Raw genomic sequence first — 21,097 nt, forward strand, 5'->3', positions numbered from 1 at the left:
AAGCCATCCTTATCAAAGTGCAAAGTTTCTACTTTACTTCACACGCTCAATGGTTTAAGACTGGCCTTTTAGCCTTCTTTACAGGACACATGCTTTATGTGTACGTGTCATGTGTGGATCATATTTTTCCCTGAAAGCTTCCATTGTAATATCTTATTTAACATTGTAGAGCAGAACACATTGACTCACTGATATGATCCAAAATGATACAAATGCTATCCAGCAGAGCAGTAAACACTACAGTAATTAGTGCATGGTCTCCAGGCTGACTCCACTCAGCTCTGCAGCAGGGCCGAGCGCGGACCCCATATCGAGAGGAGCCTAGTTATGCATTGATCTCAGAAAATTAAGGCTAACTGCCCCAGATTGCGGTGTCTTGATGTACCTTCTGGATGAGCCATGTACCACGGTGCTTTTGCTTGTAGAGTAAACAGGATGATTTGAACCTGGTGCGCTTTAAAATGAATACATTTTGAATAATTAATAGCCCCCCTTATAGCGCTGTTATCTGTGTCGACCGCAAACGTAAAACCACTGATGATGAGAAAATATGGTTTTAACAAGTCAATAACGGTGAGTGCAACAGGAACAGCCTAATCAATGCAGCTGCAACGTTTGCAAACAAGGACTTGAATTATAACGCCGATAATTGATCCCTTCCATTTTTTGCACTCTCCTTGGTGTGATGTCATTGCTTATTGATTGCTTCCTGCCAGTGAAGGATGATGGGAACTTTTTAGTTTTTTTTCTAGCGACTTTTGCCCCTCACTCCTCCTGTTCTCTTCCACCTCTTCCCTTTCTTTCCCCCATCATCTTCCTCCCCCTCCAATTGAAATTTGCAAGCTGTAGCACCAGCTTAACCAAAAAGGATTAAGTCCCATACCCAACTGAGAACACAGATAATGCTCAGTAATTGGTAAAAAATGAAGATGAATGGGACAGCTAGATAAGGACCAATTAGCTGCTGGGAGTGTACAGCTGTGGTCTCCTCACAGAGCGCTCTCAGGGGCCGAAGCCCCCTCTTTCTCTCCATCTTTCGCACGCAAACGAGTGAGCGCACGTGCACACTCGCTGCGCACCTCCATATTTAATATACACACAAACATACACAGGCGGGGGCGGGGCTAGCACAAATTAGCCTGATGACCCTCAGAAGGAAAAGAATGATGCTTCCTCATCATCTCACCCAAAACCCCTTCTTCTGAATGTGGGCCAGGCCAGTCTCCTGGTACCTGTCACCATCCAGAGCGTGAAACAGACAGGTGCCGCTGGGTGTACTGCCCCCTGCTGCTGTAGCAGACTCTAAACTATCTAACATAAAATTATTTTCTGGTTTTGAAAAGGTTCTCAGTTTACATACAGACGTTTTAGCACACGGAGTCACCAAGTTCACCGCAACAGTTGTGTCCTGTCAAACGTGGTGCTGTCTGTCTCGGCTGTGTTTGGTCGGGCAGTCGTGGCATCATCTGGCTGATGACAGTGGAATTCCCATATCTAATTACAAACAGGATTTCAGCTCCATTAGAGTTGGGTGGCGCAGAGTCACATGAGTGGCAGGGCAGCAACCAGTGACCGAAGACAAACGGAAAAAGAAAAGCCCGCTCAACAACACCTTATCTTCTCACTGCACTCCTTTCCGAAGCTCCAACATGTGATATTTTAGCTTTTCTCTGGCTAAGAAAGCAATTCCTTCTCTTGAAATTGGCAGGTGTTTGTTAGTGGGCAGCTGACAATATTTTCTCTTCCAGTAATGAAGGTTGTGTGCGGGGTCAGCGCACAGGGAGGGGGTGGTGGGCTGTTTATCCCCCTCAAGGCCCTGAGCCACACGTGTTTTGCTTGGTCTGTGATCTGTAATTGTGGCATTTCCTGAGAGGCGTAGCAACAATCCACACAGAGCTTTGAGTGGGCTCCCTCTGCCCGGCTTTGGGAGTGTGTGAGACCCAATCAAAGAAACTAGCACCCACACACACCTCTGCTCCCTCCCAACGCCCAGCTTAAAATTGGTTAAAGTGCAGATTTTCATGTTTTTCTAATTATGCCTCGGTTTGGTGGGATATCACCTTTGCTAAATATTATCTTATTATTTTTACACCAGTTAAGCAACACTTGTGGAAAAAAAAAGTTGTGAAGAAAAGTACAAAAATACAGGAAGAAGCGTTGAATTCTGAAATACCGCTACCCAAGTCATTAACACAGAAAAAACCTTCCAAATGTAGGGACATATGTGCAAAAAACACATTTAAAAATATATATATGTTGTGTTATTTATTTGTATCAGTTAAATCATAACTATTGTGCTGAAGACGAAGTAAAAAAAGACAGAAAAACATTCATCAGGTCACAAGGAACATTTCACAAAGTCTGTCCATAATAACTGGCCTACTTTATCTTGTTTTTAATTAATAATTTCCTAATTGTAAAAAGTTTTATAGTTTCAACCTCTGATAAGGCGATTAAATGAATTATGAAACTTGTAGACTTTTAAAATAGGCTTTGTGCATAAATCCACTTCTCACTTTGGTTATTTCGGAGCGAGTGAACCCTTTTTTCTTTATAATTAATAACATTGATGCAAGGTCTAATTGTGATGAATATTTAATGCGGGGGGGAAACATTAGCCTGTTCAATTTACATCAACACAAAGGCGACCGGCAATCCAACTCTGCAAACAGAACACAACGTCCTTCACTGGCTGCAGCTCACAATAGCCCAGGATCATCTTCAACAAACACCTGTGTATTTAGTCAGAGCAGACCTGTTTTTTTCATTTTATAGTGGAGTCCTCCCTGATTAAATGCAGTATGTCCTTAGTGGTATTAAGAAAGCTCGTTCATTATCATATCAATTCCTGGCGTGGTCGGAAAAATCATTTGTGTAAGTAAACACATCCGTTTGTGTGTGTAGCTTAGATAAGCTCTTTGATTAGAAAACTCCTGTCTATTTCCTGGAAGCAGTCATAACCTAGTCAGTAGCAGCAGCAACAGAGGGTCTAATGTTCATCAGGACAGGAAATGTTTATATAAGAATTATACAGACTGACTTTAGACACTTATATGATTAATGTGTTTTTAATCTGTGTTTTTCATTTTTTTGATAGTACTGAAGACGACAGTAACTGTATGAAAGACCTTCCCTGTTATGCACCGCAAGATTTGTTTCTTATTAGGAATATTTAAATGAATATATACTTTTGTAATGTCAATAAAAAACATAAATTTAAGTGAAATTAAAATGAAACATGAGGTTAGGAGATAAGGCTTTGTTAGAGGATACACACAGAGCCTGGTCAAACTTAATAAGAGTACAAAACAACATGGTGTTCATAAAGAGTGGGCAGGAGCTGGATGAAGACAGCTCCGCTCTGTGTTTCAGGGCCCTGTGCTGCACACAGGCCCATATTTCTCGTGGTATTATCAGGATGACTCCTGTGGCCACCCTGTCACAGCAGAGTGCTTGATATAAACAGAGATTGCTGCGACACCCGGTAATCAATATTAGGATGGTTTCAGTACCAAACATCATTTGTCTCGGCGACCATTCCTTTGACCAAACGAAGCATTAATTCCAATCATAAATCTGAGCTGATTTAAATCCGAGCAGAGTGAGGGAGAGGGAGAGGCCCCTGTCTCACTGCCTGCCCCTAATGATTTATTTTCTACATTTCTGCGAGCGAGAGATTTGTCCATACTCACTGACAGGTCACCTTCAAACGCCAGTGGCAGACTGTTCATCACCATGCAGACGAGCATCTCATCGCTGCGAGTAAATATTAAAGGAAAAGAATCCAATTGATTGTGGATGGGTCGAGAGGCGTCACTGCCATATATTTCACTCAGAGAGCTAATGCTACGCCCAGGCCCCCGCACCTAGCTCCCTCTGCAGAATTATGATTCTACCGGGAGCCTGTGTGGCTGCACTGGACTCAAGGTTACAATTTAAATTGTAAAAAGATAAAACAGTTTCTTATTAGCTCCATTGCCGTAGCCTTGCAGTTCGTAGTCACATTTATCTTTATTTCAGTGACCTCGTCAGCTCATATTCCCTTTCTTTCATTCTACGCTCTCAGAGAGATGACCTCACACTTTATGCATTTTGCATTGTTAAATGTGCTTTCAAACACATCCTGTTTGCCGCTCACACGCTACACACTTGCTGGTGTCAAGTGTTACTATTTGAGTCCAGCCATTTATTATAGTAAGTGAATCAAAACCTCCATTTAGCAGCCAGCTGCAGGCTTTACATTGAGTTTGAAAATGTGAATGGCCTCATGAATCTGTGCTAACATACATTATCATTGGCTTTAATACTCTAAATGGGTCCGCCTGATATTAGTAAAATCCTCCTGCTTTTTAGCTCTAATAATTAATTGAAATGGCACATAGTGAATAAGCAATGCTCTCACAGCAATTCAATTAGAGCTTGTTAATAGCTGAAAGCTTTGGGAAATGTGTTCGCAGTTTCTCTGGGTTATTAAGAAAGTTCACACACAAAATGATACCACTTTAAGAGAAATCGAGACCTGTTTTTGCAAAGTGTCTTCAATGTGGAACCAAACTCCTTTTGGAAAAAGTTAAGTTAGTTTTAAATTAGTAGGCCATTTTCTTTGTTTTGTGCAGCAGTTTGTAGACTGTCAGGCTTTGAGCTTCGTTCCATCACCTCCTTCATGTGTCTTACCGACGCTGGAGCTGAGGTCTCCGTTCTCCCCGTCCGGCCCGTGGTGGTTGGCGTTGCTGTGGTAGCCGCTCATGGCCTCCAGCTTGATCTTCTTGACCTTCATGGCCTCTGCGATGGCTGCGTTGGCAGCTGCTGCGGCTGCTGCTGTCAGACCTGGAGAGAGGAGGCAGAGGAAACTGTCTACTGGGATCTCATACACCTGCAACACTTTCAAGACACTGCCCTTGTAAATTAAAAAAAAAAAGGACTTTGGAAATCATACAGTGAATACTTTTATAAAGTGTGCTACAGGGAAAGATACCTCGATCACAGCTTGGCTTTTATCACATGACAGAGGTGATCTGCACAGCACGCTGTCACACTGATGAGATGGATCCCCAAGTGTGTGATGACATAACATATCTCTGAATGTTTTACAGGGCACCTCATCTCTGTTCTCTGGGTCTATTCTCAATAACAGGGACTCTCAAAAGTAAAAAGACATCAGAGAAAGTTCAATACACTGCCCCATTACAACTGAATATGGACACCATATTTTGATGTCCCAGTTCAAATGTATTCTGTGAAAACACATTGTAATAAACAGTATCTGAACAGGCTGTCCACCTCCATCAGAATGGGCAGGATTTGATTGATATAGATATCTTGAGATTACAGATATACATATGCTCAGCACACATCATAAAGCATTGGTTTGTCATTGGGGCAGTTGTGGACTATTGAACGTGACTGAAATCTTTATTCATGAGCTTGTTCTCAAACAGCAGGGACAGATAGTGCTAAAGCTCCTCTAGGCCTGTGTCTCAGGAGAGTCACCTGACTGTTCTGCCAAGCAACAAAATCAAAGAAGGCGCCCGGGAAACAAAGACATGCAGCTATTAGTGAAATCACTCCACAATACAGTATATCACCTGGGCCTTACAGACGCTCCACACGTTTGATATGAGGTTTAGCTTATGTTTGACGCAGAACAAGGCGGCGTCTGCGTTTATCATCACTAAGCTGTCACGACCGCGTGATAGGACTCAAGAGCAGCTATTAGCCATGCATTTGAGAAAGACACGGGTACACGGAGAGGCAGAGACGGAACATGTGGCTCTAACACTTACACACACACACACACACAAGTACACACCGAGCGGCTTGGGCACCCTCGCCTCTCCTCCCAGCTGATAGGCAGATGGCGAGAGTCACTCTGAGCCTCTGACATGGAGGTGCATATAATTTAAAGCCTTGTTTGCATCTTAAAATACATCAGTACCATATTGACGTACAGTATACATCATGTCGGAGGGCTCTCTCGTTTGCAGTGGGCCGGGGTTGCTGTTCCATATGCATAGGCCAGACTCGTAAGAAGGTGATACTTCTTCACATAATGAATGTGGCCTCTGCCCGGTCTGAAGGTCAGCCTTCATTTGTGTATAATGGGCAAGAGTCAACTGTTTTCCAAATGAGACGTATGCAGAGCAGACTGCCCAGTAAATATTGAAATCACCTCTGGGCTGTTTGTGTGATAAATTCCCTCCACAAATCAGGTGCAGCTCAAAGGAGAGCCGCAGCCGCTCGCTCGGTGACACTAACTTTGGCTTTGACTAGAGTAGTTTACGACGTTAGTGTAGGCTGTTTTCTGTTTGTCTTTTCACAGCCTTCTACCACAGGCAGAAAATAACTTAAAGAAAAGGTTTATAGACTTCATTTAACCGCAAAAATAAACATTACATTCAAGATGTGACAATAAAGTGGATACAATATATAAACAGGTAGAACACTTAGTATAACTCAGGTCAAACAAATAAATATCTTATCTCATATAACTCATATACCTGATATATGGTCTCTGTCTGCTACCTTCTTCTTTGTCAAAGTGAAAAGAATGAAGCAAGATCCATTATCTTGTGATTCTTCCATTTTATTAGATAAGCTGTCATATCTTCAATACACACGTCTCATTTCAGCAAATGTAAAAGGATAAGTGTAGGACCCCAGCAACAAGTCTATTAAGCTACGAGAAATATAAACGTCAACAAGACCAATCCCACTCTCTGCTAATCTGCATTCATTACTATGCAAACAAAACAACCCTGCCTCATATATTCAAAGTCACCTTTAGATTCTCACACTTGTGCTTTAGACAAGCTGAAAAGTCCAAATCCTCAGAGCACACAGCCTCCTCCTCACAGAGCCACACCAGTCCGCCACCAGAAACAGGCAAGAGTCTACAAATAGAGAAGCATGGCAGTGTCACATGGGGAGCACCAAACAGCAAATAACAGAGACAAGGTCTGATGGTAGCCCTTGGAGCAGCTGTCATATTAAATAATAATGAAGGATCTATTAATATGCAAAGGAAGCAGCAGCCGACTGGCTTAACGCTGTCATGCCTCTGCATATTGTCAGGATCTTCATCATTAATTAACATGCGAGCTGCCCCATACCTGCGCCAATGTCAGAACATTCTTACAACAAACACCCCAATGCCTGTGCCCTCCGCAACTAACTCATATCATTTCATTAAAATCACATTAACTTCACATCACTACTCCTCAGAATGACTTTTACCACTTTCCTTTAGCACTGAGGAGAAAATCAAACATGCCTGTGATTTGGTTTGACTGAACTATAGGCAACGATGAAACAAGAGAAGCAGCAGTAGCACAGAAACGCTCCATGTGAATAAAAACGACTGTCTAATTGTATGCATGGAACAGTGGCAGCGCCGCAATGACAAACTGGGGTTAGGGACAAGACGAGTCTTAGGTACACTGCACCACTTGAACTATGCTTTCCACATCACCACAAATTTAGTATCAATTACATAGCGCACTAACCTTATGATAAGCGGCAGACTCAAAGAGGAGGGGGGAGGCATGAGGAGATGACACTAAATTACCCAGTGCATGCTGGATCTATTTTAAAGCAGCTTCAAGTGGCACTAGATTAGACTATCCTCTTTGGGTGCTGACGTGCTAATTGTACATAAAAGAACATACTGTAAATACAGCAATAAGCAGCATGCCTCTGGTGTATGTGTACACATACGAACACAGGAACATGTTGTCTTGACTGGTAAAGTAAAGGAAACACTCTGAGAGATGCAGGTGACATTCATTTCTCTAATGGTGAATGCCGTACTCCTGCGTTATTCAAAAGGTTGAAGCCATATCCAGGACATAAATGAATTATACTGAAGCTGCTTCTTAAGTAGTGGCCAGAGTGTGAGCGCAGGCCCTCTCCACTTTAAAGGAGATGTCATCTCAGTGTGGTGTCAGTCCACAGCAAATAATCCGATTTGGGGCCAATCTGCCTGTAATGCATCAGCAACTGGAAAGGCTCCAGCGCAGCCCCCTGGGGCGCCCACGCACGCACCAACACTTCCACACACGTGTGCTTTCACACACATATGAGGGCATTTGCTTAAATGGAACCTAAGCATATTAAGATGTCCTTTTCTAAATGGAACTGGTGTCAAGGGCAAAGATACATATGTTAACAATGTGTTTCACATAGTCCTCTCTGGTCCTGTTAGACTGTGAGGATCTCATCTTTTTAGCCCACTGAATATTCTCGTCAGTTTGATCTAATATGACGTGTCTTAAGCCTCACAGTGCTGTTCACTGGACACTGTACTGGAGCAGAGAAATATGAGGGACCATCTCCTAAAACACTCATTTGCATGAACAATGCCGCAATACTTCTCTTGTGCCTTAAAGGCTATGAACTAGATCACTGAGCTGAAGTTACAGCCACTGATAAGAGACTATCCGCCATTTTAGCATTACACATCTGAAATATAAGCATAGTTCAATGAACAAAATACTTTATGTTCATTTTTGTATTGTCAATGAAACATGTAGCGTCTCACTGGGGCACTGCTGAGCCTGGGGAGGAGCCCAGGGCTGCTGTTCTGTCTGTGAGTGCAGGCGCTAACTCATCTGAGAAATGAACTAATCTGACATGACATGATAGTGCATCTATTTAAGACACTTTCTCAATGTCACATTTTAATCATCAATCAGTACATTTGGACGTGATGGCAAGATCAATTAGCCGCCTGCTTAGATGCTAACTTGTGTGTGGTCAATTACATGTAATTATTAATCCGTCAAGTTCAGTAACTTACTTGATGTTTCATGTGCAGTACCGTAGTCCAGATAAGATTAACAATGGAGAAAGTGGAGAAGGGTCTGCTGGGTTGCAGACCTTACAACAGTTATGAGACAACCAAAAACCTCAATTACTTTATCTGCAGCCCCTGAAAACCAAGACTAAATGTCAAGATCATAGAGTCCCTCTGGGCTTAAAGGGGCTGATATCAAAAGGCCTTTCTGTTGCTTTATGTTCCACTAAATAACACGGCTCTTTCTCATCATTGTCCTTCTGCGCTGAGGCCGGCCTTTATGTCTGCTTCTATAGCCCACTGCTGCACAGACAGCCTGACCTCACTTTTACACACTACAAAGCACTGTACCATGTCAATCTCTATTGTGTTCAAATATAAGGAGTACTACCTACAGCATATTTGAACAAAACACTGCAATGCAAATACTATTTTTGTCGCTTTCAAGTGAATCTATTAATAAGTAAATAAAACAAATTCTCTTGCATGGTTTGGGACAGTATTACATTTTAGTAACTCTAGTCATGTACGCTTACACATACTAATTTCCTAGTATTATGACCAATAAGGTTCATCTGGTCTTCCGAGAATTTATTTTTAATAGATTCATTTTTTCAGGTCAAGGCGGTCGAAAGTGTCAGATATGAAAACAAACTGAAAACAAACTAAACCTTGTTCTGAAAAAGAGGTAGAGCTGAGGTAGAGACTGAGTTAAAATTCTTAAATGCATTTTTATACAAAATCAGGTGAATATCGTAATGCATACCGTAGTATTACTAGATATCGGATTGAAAAAAAAAAATTAAAATAATATCACCCCTCATTGCTATGAAGTGGTCAAGCATCTAAATATTGTGTTTGACTATAAATGATCATTAAGATATGTCAAGAGGAAGAAGGGAAACATGCAAATGAGTGCACTTGGAGCCACCAACATCAAAGCAAGCGGAGTGCAGCCAGCCCCAAATAGAACAAAAGCATTCGCTGCAATAAGACGGGGCCCTGGGCGAAGTTAGGGCACAAACGGGTGTTGTTGATTCTTGTGGCGATAGGCTTGCTTTAGCATCACCACCGCCTATGTACATACAGCAGCCGAGTGGATTTAATCGTGCTAATTAGAATACACTCAGGGCGATATGCAACATCTACCGGAATAATCTGAGAGAAAGATCTCCACTCCAATTTATTCAACCCCCCCCCTCCTCCTCCTGCTTTATTATTTGTTTGCAGGGGTTTTGGGAGCAAACGGCTGGTGTCTGGTCTGGTGGTCGGGTGGGCGTATGTGTCACTCTGGACTGGCTAACATTTGGGAGATGAGCAGTAGGGAGTGTGTTTTTGTGGAGAGTTTAAGTGGAAAAAAAAAATCCCGTACCTGTGGGTGGGATCATACCAGGGGACATGAGACCTGGGACAGAATGCGGCATGATGTGGGGGTTCTCCGGCGATGTCACACTTTGGGTCCTTTTGGGGGGCCGTCCTGGTCTGGAGCTGCAACATAGACAGAGACAGAAGACAAGGGAGGTTATGTTTGTGTGTGAAAGAGAGAAAGAGAGAGGGATACACGTACACACACACACACACACACACAGGGGGGTGAGTGAGGAGGGGCTGTTAACATTTGGAGCACTCCAGAATGCGATCCAATTCCAAACGAGCCAACATGTATACTGTAAATACATTTCTTTTCAAGGACAGTTGCTTTCTGTAGCCCGACATAATAGAGTTCCGTAACTAATTAGATTACACGGTGAATTCATTTCCTTTATTGAAGATCAACCACTTTTTGATGCATAATTCATAACCTGCACCTCGTTACCTGTTCCTCCGTATTAATATCCCTGCACTATTTGAATTGCCTCGTTTGCATATGCTAAAAATCCAGTGCGCGGCCCCTCAGCCTGGAAATTACATGTTAACTTGTTATAATTATTGCAGTCAGGCCACTATTGATTTATGAGACTTTTAAAAACCAAATATGTGTAGTTCTGGTAATGAATGATATTTTAAGGTTCTTCAGGAAATTAAAAGGCAATGGCTGCCTTAGGAAATGTTCTGCTTGCTTGATTTAATGCGCGCCTTAGCTGGAAGGTGGTGTGACAGAGTGATTCAGACCTGTTGGACGGTCCTGATGGGGGAGTTTTATTACACCAAACGAGGGGCACACATCCAGACGTGATAAATGAGAGTGCTACCTCAATGTGGAGGAGAAAAGGCCTTCAAAGCAGATACAGTCATACTCTGCACGCATCGTACTCATTCACTTATTAATACAGCTTCAAGTTACAATCAATAGCCACTTTGGAGGCTTATAGTTACAAAGAAAAGCCCAGTGGCCAAGAAAATGCAATGAGCAACTAATGAGGGTCCGGGATTGTACCAAGGTGTATTCTGTGGAGAGGGGCAGTGGGTCTAGTAGGCAGAAGATGATTTATTCTGACTTGACACAGGTGACATATTGGCTTCATACATTATTTCACATACAATAGTCCATTTAAAGCTTTAACAGGATACCAAAGACACTCCAAAATGGCCGCGCGTTCATTTATCTTCGAAACGTCAAAACCACGCTCCTCTTTATTTCCTTTCAGCTTTTGCCTTCTGGGGTTGCCACGTGAAATCATCTGTTCTATTCAAAATGGACGTGCATATTAATTTCGCACCAGTTTTATGACACAAGCCCTGATATAAATAGGGAAGTCACAATTTGTAAGTCTACATTGAAGGTTCCTTTTTGTCTGCTTGTTTATATCATAATATTGTTTCACAAAGTTTCCTTTCATAAAGCTGGTATACGAACATGCTAGAGGAATGTGAGGGAAATAAAACACAGGATTTACTGTTGTTTGGTCAGGGTCTTATTAATGGAAAATAGTTGTTAAATTGTGTGTGTAAAACGTGATGCTGTGGCGTGCTTATTTGAGATTAGGACAGTGCACAGGGTCTGGTCAAAAAAACAACTGTGTGAGCTACTCAGCTAACAGTTATAATTTAAGCTCACTTTGCACTGACATCCTGATTTAACCACAAATTAGTCACCATTTCATCATAATAAGTTGTTGTCATTAATAACTACATAATTGCATCCATGTCCATAATTATTATTCTCATTATAATTGAACAAAAACAACAGCCCAGCCACATGGGGTCAGCTAGTATACACTTATGCTGGTTCCATTTCAGTCTAAACGAGGGGGGGATAAGTTATGAAGGTCATCTGGTGTGGAAACTAGGCCATAATTAATAAATATGTAAATGACTACATATTATATGCCACCTCGTCAGAGCCAAAATAATTAACTAAATGACTGTCAGACGATGTTCAATAATAATAATTATTTTTATAAGAATACAACAACGTACAGCAGTACAGTATTCCTGCTGCTGACTGATGATCTGCTCTTTCTCATTTGGATTTTATCAGCCAGTACATTACATGTGCTTGTTTGTGTTACACTACATTTCCCTGCATTTCCCAAAGGCAGAGTCCACACAGTGAAGCTGCTCTCAGCTCTGATCCCACACAGCTTCATAGTGGTCTATTCAGTGGTTTATTCACCTCACTTGTGCTAATAGAGTGCAGGGGCTGTATCTGTCTGACTCCCTCATATACACACTCACTAGATTTTAGGACTAAAAGATGGCTTTAACTTAACTACGTCCCACTGGAGGACAGGAGCAGTAATAGGAGGAGAGAGGGAGGAGGAGGGAAAGAAAGACCATAGCACAGGTCTGGAAATGTAATTCCTATTTCTATAGAAGCACCCCTTTGATCTTTGGAGAGGGGGAGATCGCAGACAGTTTTGCTGTCATCACTTTCACTTGTACTCTGACTGAATTATTTATGAAAGACCTCAATAGAAGCTATGAGATGGGTAAAGGGCTTTTTACCAACAATACCAAAAGCAAAAAGGCCCTCAAATGGACAAAAATGTCACATCAACCTCAGATCATGTCAGGGGATGTGAACCCAGGTACAAAGCTCCAGTTAAGTAAAGGTAATGTTTAGACAGACTGTTGGAGAATGTGTGTGTGTTTAAAGGGATAGCGTTTCACCTTCCCCCGGCCGCCGCACAAATAACACTCGCCATGAAAGCAATCCAGCGTCTGAAAGAGCGCTTTGAACTGGGCTCCTACAGCTACACAAAACCTCACACACATCCATGTTATTGTCTCCTTCACTTAGGACCAAGTAGGTGTCTAAATCCAGTGGGAAGAACACACTTTTACCTTTACTATGAGAAGTGTTGATCTTTTTATTTGAGATAACATGTCCTTTGGCTGCAGGATAGAGCTGCTCTGCCACATTACAGAGAGGGAGCTGGTCAGAGCCACACAGGGCTAATAAGACGGGTCCAGAGAGGAACTCAACCTGGCCTCAAACAAAAGCACAGGGCTATTTATCACGCAGCAGATGCTGATTCCCCAAATAGACTGGCACAGAAACCACTGCAAACTAGGCCAATATCGAAGAGGAAAAAAGCGATGGGACCTCTGGATTTATGATTGGAATGCGGGGCCTTTTCATGACTATTTTTTTACATTTTTTATCATTTTAAAACAAATGTCACTTTTATGCAGCTTATTGACCTTATTCCACCCCACCTACTTTTTCTCTAAATGCTATTAAACCACACTTTCGGTTAAGCAAGGAATCCCGTTCATATCAATGGAGAATTTGAGTAAAGTTTTGCCACTAAAATATGATATAAAGGAGATTTATTTCTGTTAAACGCTCTAGGTTCACGTGACCAACGAGTCGACACTGCACCAAGTCTCTGGGAGGCTTTAAAACGGCTCTGTAATCCGTATAGAACTTATTTGCTGTCAAGATCGGTAGTACCATGTAAAATAATAAAACGCAAATAATGATAGAATAAACTGGTTGAAAAATAATCAAACATGCTCACACATGTAGATTTTATTATTATTATTTTTTTTTTTTTGTTTGTTTTTTGTTTTCCTGGGACATCTTAAACTCGGAATATGGTCTATTGTGGTTCACTTGTTGTCATGTCTATGTGCACTTTTGGTTTGTCTGTGTTTCTTTAAATTTCCTGTTCTTGACCTGCCTTAGGACAACGGGTGTAAAGTAGCTATTGTGCTAATTCCGGCATATTTACATTGATGCTGTTTGTTGACATGTTGATTAATATGCACTGTCCTAATTAAAATAAATAAATAAATAAATAAAAATAAAATAAATAAAATAAAGAATAAATGGTTTAAAAGTCCATGTACAGTTTGTTATAAAAATCATGAGACAAAATAAGTGAGGATGCAGATACATTTTGATATATGTGTAGAAGATAAAGAACAGGTGGAGTTTCCTATAGAGTTTCAGTTTGAGCCCACAGTCTATAATTGTAAGATTGCGAGATAAGGCTATTATTTTTGCTCTGTGTTTCTCTTTCTATTTATCCACGCCTGGGAGCGACACAAATAGTCCCATTTGTTTTTATATCTGTGAGTGGGTTTTTGCTTTCTTTTCATTTCACGTTCTATTTTGAAACGTTCTTCTCGTTCTCAAACAGACAATATTGTTTTTGCGTTGGAGGTCATTCACGGGGCCATTTTATTCTCCACTTTGTTTATATTTACCCAGTGATATTCAAGGGGCCCCAAAACTCTGGCTTCAATTAAGAAAACAAAATATGTCCCACCATGCAGCTTTGGAGCGCAGACCTACGAATATGTTACACATCTAGTCTCTCTGGTTTTTTTGTTTTGCTGCCATGGTGAAAAGAAAATAGTGGTGAACTTTCCCTGAACCAGACTTCCTTTAATGGGCTCGGCCGTGTGTTGACCCAGCAGAGTCGGGCCTGCAACATGATCCTATCCAACACACTGGGCAATCAGATTACACGCAGGCACCCGCAATACACTCCACACCCGTCCAATTTCAATAAAAGTCCAATAATTAAATTCTCGTTCGCACCCCAGTTTACAGGAAGGAGATAATAATAACAGCTAGATATAGTTTTGATTTCACGCCGGAATTATGACATCTTTGAGCCATCAGTCGCTCGTCTTTTTCTGTCGGCGGAAGCAGCGACAGAGATCTTATTACCCCGAACGCCGTTAATGCAGTGATTATGATCTGTTATAAATCAATTGAAACCACAAATGTAATGTTTAGCCCATGCATGCACGCTTTCTTCAGTGTATTTAGTTACACACAGCTGCTCCTCCCATCCTCCCATATCTCCCCTTCGAATTTTCCAACCTGATTATGTCAATAAGCGAATAGAGTTTGCACAGAAAGAACATAATATTATTTCCTGGTGGGTTTTGATTGAGCCATTAACCTTTTATCTCTGCCTTTTGTTTGATGTTTCTAAAAGGTAAGGTGGGAAGATATTTATTCCATTTCCGCACAGTCGGCCAAAACAAGCGAGTGAATCATTCCGGCGTCGGGCTTATGTAAACACAAAGCCTCTCCAGGTCTCTGCCAATCAGCTCTTATAAAATATTAACCCAATGTCATTGCCCTTTTAAATTCTCTCACCTAGAATTCCCTAATTGTTCCTTTTTCTTTATCTCTCCGGCACAGAGAGTAAATAAATTAACAAAACAGCTTTTATCGCCCTGAGTAACCTTTTAACTGAAGGATTATCTGGGGTTTATTTTTCATTTCTCTGGCCGCGATAGCAGAGCATGCCCCATTGATTGGTTTGCTGGGGTGGTGACCAGCCATGAAAACAAGGTCTTATTGATAAAACAAAGCAGCACATTACCTTCTAAGAGCCAGGTCAGGCAGGAACGCACTGGCCTCAGACCCCAAGGAGCCGTGTGGACTTTACACTTTCAGACAAATCAAATGATTTACCAATAGAAGCATAACCACTGCAAGATTAAGAGGTGGAAAAGGAAACAGCAGTGTACTCATGCTGTTATTTAGTTAACCAAATGTTACATCTGCTTTTCCCCTAAACTCCTACACAGTCAGATTCTTCAGGTTTTCTTTCTCTACATTATGCAGCAGATGCACAACTGTTATTGGCAAAATCATTTTTGTCATTTTATGTGATGCCGGTTGGCAAAGCAGGCAAAACCTCCAGTGTAACATTTCTGTAGAAAAAAAGACTCAAATAAAATCTTGATTTTTTTTCCCACTTAAAAACAGAAAAACATGTATTTCCCTGTTTTTCAGTGCAATGTGAGCAGGCTTGCCTCTCCACAAACCTGACTCTTATTTGGCCAGAAAAGCTTGTCCCTTTGGCTATACATTTTCCACAGTATGACATATATATTATATAAATCCTCAAATGTTCCGAAGTATGGCTTTAAATTTCTATTTCACTAGAATCACACAGGTGACATACTGATCTCCTGGAAGTTACGCTGTGTTGCTTTAACGCAAACTTAAAAAAAAAAAAAAAAAGAAAAAAATAGACAATATGCTTGAAATAATATTGCAGCTTGTGTCAGGTTTTATTTGACCTCATGTTCCACTTCTGCTGAAACGTAACATGCAAACGCTCAAATGAGGAAGCTCATAGTCACTCATTAATCTTTTATAGTGAGCTATGTTTGCTTTTACAATAAACTGTGGGGATGTTTTAATAGTAAGTGTAGAGTTTAATATGTTTGCAATAAAGTATTTTCTTGTCGGTCTGCATGTTTTACATTACATAACAATTCATAGAAACAAATAGAGATTATAGTTCAGCCTTTTGGAAACTTCAAACATCAGGTGCTCTGCTCATCTTTTACCATGTCGAAAACTGTTTATGTTTTACTTCCTTTACTTAGATGTTATTGCTTTTATATTCTGATATTTTCATAGCTGAGGATGAGACGAGGGCGTGTTTTTCTTAATAATTCAAACAATGCACCCATTTGTTGCGAGTTGGCTTCATTTTGAATAGCACTCCTGACAGTCGCCAAAAGATTCCTCAGACATCGACAGGCTATGTTTCTTTACCCGTTCAAAAAAAGAAAAAAAACATGATTTATATTTGCTGCTGACCTTGGCACTCTATTGGTTGTGACGATCATAATCTGGGAGTCGCACTGTGATACATGAGAATGCATTCACTCATCCATCTTTCCCGCGCGCCCGTCTATCCAAACCTTCATCTTGTATCTGTATTTGCATTGAACCTATTCTTGGATTATCTCAATCGGCTTCCCCCTTGCACCTGTCAAACTGCGCCGAGCATAGGTAGCCACATCTCTCTTATCAGATCTAGATAACCTGGATTACAGGCAGTTTGTGAGTACGCCAAAAGAAGAAAAAAAAAAAAAAACACAGAGTTTTATTTATTAGGGGTAGGAACAGCTGCATCCGCCCGAAAACTGTGAAGCTTTGTTATGGAACAATATATCACAGATCAAATGGTGTGAAATCAAAGGCGGGGGAGAGTTAGCAGCAATCCCACTAAAAACCCTTTTAAAGTGCATGTCTGCTCTGATCCCCTGTGTACTAATGCGCTGCTGCAGATCATGTGGGGCAGGAGAGTGGGTGCCTTCCTGGAGCCTTTGTCTGGTCCAGGGGCTGATTAGGACCATGCTGGGACAAGACCTGCGCTGTGATTGTTCTAGAAGGGGGGCAGTATAAAGATATGAGGCTGTGCTGAATTTACATGGTGATATTAGAAAAGTATTTATGTAGTATATTATGTTTAGTCACAATTTGATTTTAATATGGTTTTCATATTTCGAAAATAAAACACAGCAATCAATTAGTCAAAGAGTCAGTGTTATACGGTTTAGACTTGCTTGAGGAAATGTTTTTTTTTTCTTTTTCACCAAACTATATAAAGTGCTCCCTCGCTATATCGCGGTTCACCTTTCGCGGTCTCGCTGTTGCGCAGATTTTTTTTTTTTGTGAAACTTTACATGCTTTTGTACAGTGTATGAACGTGCATTGTGTTCTGCGTCCTGATTGGCTAAGGGACTGTAGATCATTGTCCATCAGTCTCCTCCGTGCCGTGTCTCCTGTACAGTACAGAATGGGCTCAGCTTGACTAATTTACATAAATGTTCGATCGACACTACAGCAGAGCGGCGCCAGGACGAAGAGGCACGGTCAGAAGAACTGTGAAATATGCTTGAGTCACTATTAATTAATTAAACAAGAGAGAAATGTGAGAAAATGTTAATGCCTGTGTGAGAAAAGTGTATAAAGTGTGTGGTGAGGGTTTTACGGCCTTAAAACATATAGAATAACGTTGACTACTTCGCGGATTTCTCATATTGTAGGTTATTTTTAGAACCTGACCCCAGCAATAAATGAGGGACCACTGCATATACATTTAGAAACAACCTCCTACATAATTTTACAACTTAAAATGAAAGAAAATTTAATAAATCTAATAATAATAATCTTCCGCCTTTGAAAACTGTGGTGCCCAATGGGAGCTGACGTTGCCGCAAACATCACCACAACAAAGCGCCGCATGCTGTCGGCTCCTGCATTTGTACCAAAACGACGCAACGCAACGCTGTCGAATCCTACGCATATCACCGATTAAGAAAATTAAATTAAGAGAACAAATTAAGTACAGAGCAGTGGGTGTGTACCAGTGGCAGGGAAAACGGACATTTGGTTCGGGAAAATGGCGTCTTAAGTGATTAAAGATTACTCAAACATGCACAAAACTTCAGGTGAGTAAATGGTGAGCGAACAGCTACAACATGATTAAAACCTCTGAAAAGTCCATTTTGCAGAATAGGTCTGATTTAAGGAATTAACAACTCCACAAAAATAAAATGTAGGACAGCATCTCAAGAATTTTTTTTTTTTTTGTCCCCATATTTTCCCCCAGTGCAGTATGAACAATATTGTAAAAAAAAAAGTCAAAAAGTCAGAAAAATATACACTGTTCTAATCTAAAACTATGCAGAAACTCCTGTTCAGTCACAGTCTCCTCCTCCAGCCTCCCTCGTACTCCAGCCTGCGTGGATTTTAAGAGCAGACCAGTGTTCCACGAGTTACAGAGAGCTAACTCCTATAATCTTTCTATTAGCAGCGTTTGAAGCCCCTCAGCTGTGAAATAGAATCTGAAAAAAAGATCTTAAAACACGATAAATGGCTGATTACTGGCGTGCATCATTAATGTTAAAAGCTGATTCCATAATTGTATATCCCATAACTACAGAGTCAAAGATGTTTGGTATCACATCAACAGCCTCTGATAATGAGTAAGCACACTTCGTACATGCCGCGAACTGATGAGGAAAGCCTAATTGGTTGACTTTTCCATGCCTAATGGATGATTCTCTTAATTAAAAAGATACTGTACCAAATGTTGGAAATCAGATAGCGCTTAAAGTAAATGCAGTTAATCAAATGTATGAGAATGAACAGTTCCAGGAAAGCCTAAATGAGATGGGTACGATATGATTTTGCTCCAATATTTATTAATTGCAAGTGCCTTTGGTTAGCAAAACAGAGCAGGTCTTATCTTCAAACTGCGAGGATTTCATCTAACCGCGCACACTGATCTCTCTTTTTCATGAACTGCGATGCATATGAAACAAGTCTTCAAAACAAGGCTTTAAAAACTTACCCAGTCAGGGTGCCTTTGAGGATATTTAATTAAAATCTAATCCTGCATTCATTAAGGCTCACATAAATTAAGCTGTCATTCATAAGATTTATGGATTCTCATTTGCATATTGCATACAATTCATCAATTACTCAAGTATGAAAGGAGCGCATTTCCCTTGGAGCTGCCTGCTAGCCTGCCAACATTTGAAATGAGAGAAAGAGCACGACTGTCAGGCATTCACTGCAAACTTTTCCCCACAATGTCTCGCCACTGATTAATCTCATTTTCTAGGCATCCCTTACAAGATTGTACACAGTCCAGCTGCACTTTTCAATTATTTCTCCTGTCCTCTCAGCTAACTTTGAAAGCAGGACGGCTAAATGTAGACTGGGGGCTACTTTAGTCTTTATGTATATAACATGTCTTTTTGCCAGCGTAATCATAAATTAGAGAGCAGGGCTTTAGACATCCTAATGGAGGGAAACGCACTCATTTTATTGCAAATCCCATCAGGCAAATATTCTGCATCCAATAATAGCATATTTCCTGTCACATTTACAGAGGGATACGTCCAGCAGGCATTCTGACAGAAGGAATGAATAGAGGGAGGCTGAACAGATGAGAGAGAAAATGGCAGAAGAAAAACAAAAGAGAAGGTGCTGGTGGGTTGGGGGGGTGTAGGGGGTGTGGGGGGTACTAAACGAATAAAAAAACTCCCTTTTTGGATGCGAGGCTATGGGAAACACAGTATGCAGTAAGTGCTTAAGCCAACCCGAGCGTGAACGCATCTAAGATAAAAGGTCAGGCCAAAAACAAACAGAGCACTCGTCAGGACGAATGGAATTAATTGACTCATTAATATGCATGGCTAATAAAGCTCGAAATCCTAAAACAAAAATCATTGTCAACCATTGGCTTTTAATGGCTCTTATTTTCAGCTTGAGAAGAGCCGGTCTACGGGGTGTATCAATCTTAGAAGGGGTGGAGCTCCGCTGTACAGCAAACAGGCTCTGGGATAACCTCGGCGATGTACGCACATGTCCTCCCCAGCACACAAAGGCCGAGTTGTTCTGCTAGACGGATTAATTGAGAATTAATCCCAGTTTCTGGCAGTAGAACAGACCGGCAGTTAGAAGTGAAAGTCATCCTGAAGGGTAGTTAATTGGTTCCCCCCGTTGCAGAAGCTTTTGGAGACGAGAAATCAAGCCGCATTTTCATTAATCCTCCCCATTGTTTTGAGAAATTGTTGTGGAGAGTGACTTCAGATAGAGTCAATAGTTAAGGCTTTTAATTTGCTTTTAATTTGGCCAATGGGGTGACAATTAAAAGGCCCCAAAGAACAATAGCTGTGAAAATGATGTGTTCGATCGCCTCCTAAATGACTCTGAAATCAAAAACCAATAAGCAATTAATATACTGTACTCCGTTAAGTACATCCAACCTGCTGCATCCTCCCAATATCATTTTCACGTCTCCATTAAAGCTTTCTTCTCCACAACTTTGGGAATAGGCGGCGCAGCAGACAGCCGGATGTGATTAATGTCAGGTCTAAATGGACAGAGAGGAGAGGTGATGTAATCATAACACGAGACGACACCGGTGCTGAGAGCTGCGTCGGGGATCGGAAGGGAAACGAGATGCGAAAAAAACAAAATTAAAAAAAAGACACAAACATGCTCAGAGTTCAGGCTAAACAGGAAGAGCGCCATGATTAGCATTAATTGCACTGAGGATTGGATTCCTGTGTGAAACATTAAACAAAAATTATCCTCTGTTTATTCGCCTTTTTTTCCTCCACTTTCTTTTTCTC

The 21,097-nt window shown here is 41.1% G+C and overlaps 1 protein-coding gene across 3 annotated transcripts in view; it reads right to left on the reverse strand.

Moving 5' to 3' along the window:
* dachd (dachshund d) overlaps positions 1-21,097 on the reverse strand; it is a 100,280-nt gene that overhangs the window by 38,387 nt on the left and 40,796 nt on the right. For all 3 annotated transcript variants that reach the window (XM_033986909.2, XM_033986907.2, XM_033986908.2), the window contains exons 2-3: positions 10,164-10,279; positions 4,675-4,827 (exon numbers count right to left, since the gene is read on the reverse strand). In XM_033986909.2, the coding sequence (XP_033842800.1) occupies positions 4,675-4,827; positions 10,164-10,279 (269 nt within the window). The remainder of the gene's footprint in view (positions 1-4,674; positions 4,828-10,163; positions 10,280-21,097) is intronic.

This window comes from Periophthalmus magnuspinnatus, chromosome 21 (genome assembly GCF_009829125.3).
Source record: "Periophthalmus magnuspinnatus isolate fPerMag1 chromosome 21, fPerMag1.2.pri, whole genome shotgun sequence".
Lineage (NCBI taxonomy): Eukaryota > Metazoa > Chordata > Actinopteri > Gobiiformes > Gobiidae > Periophthalmus > Periophthalmus magnuspinnatus.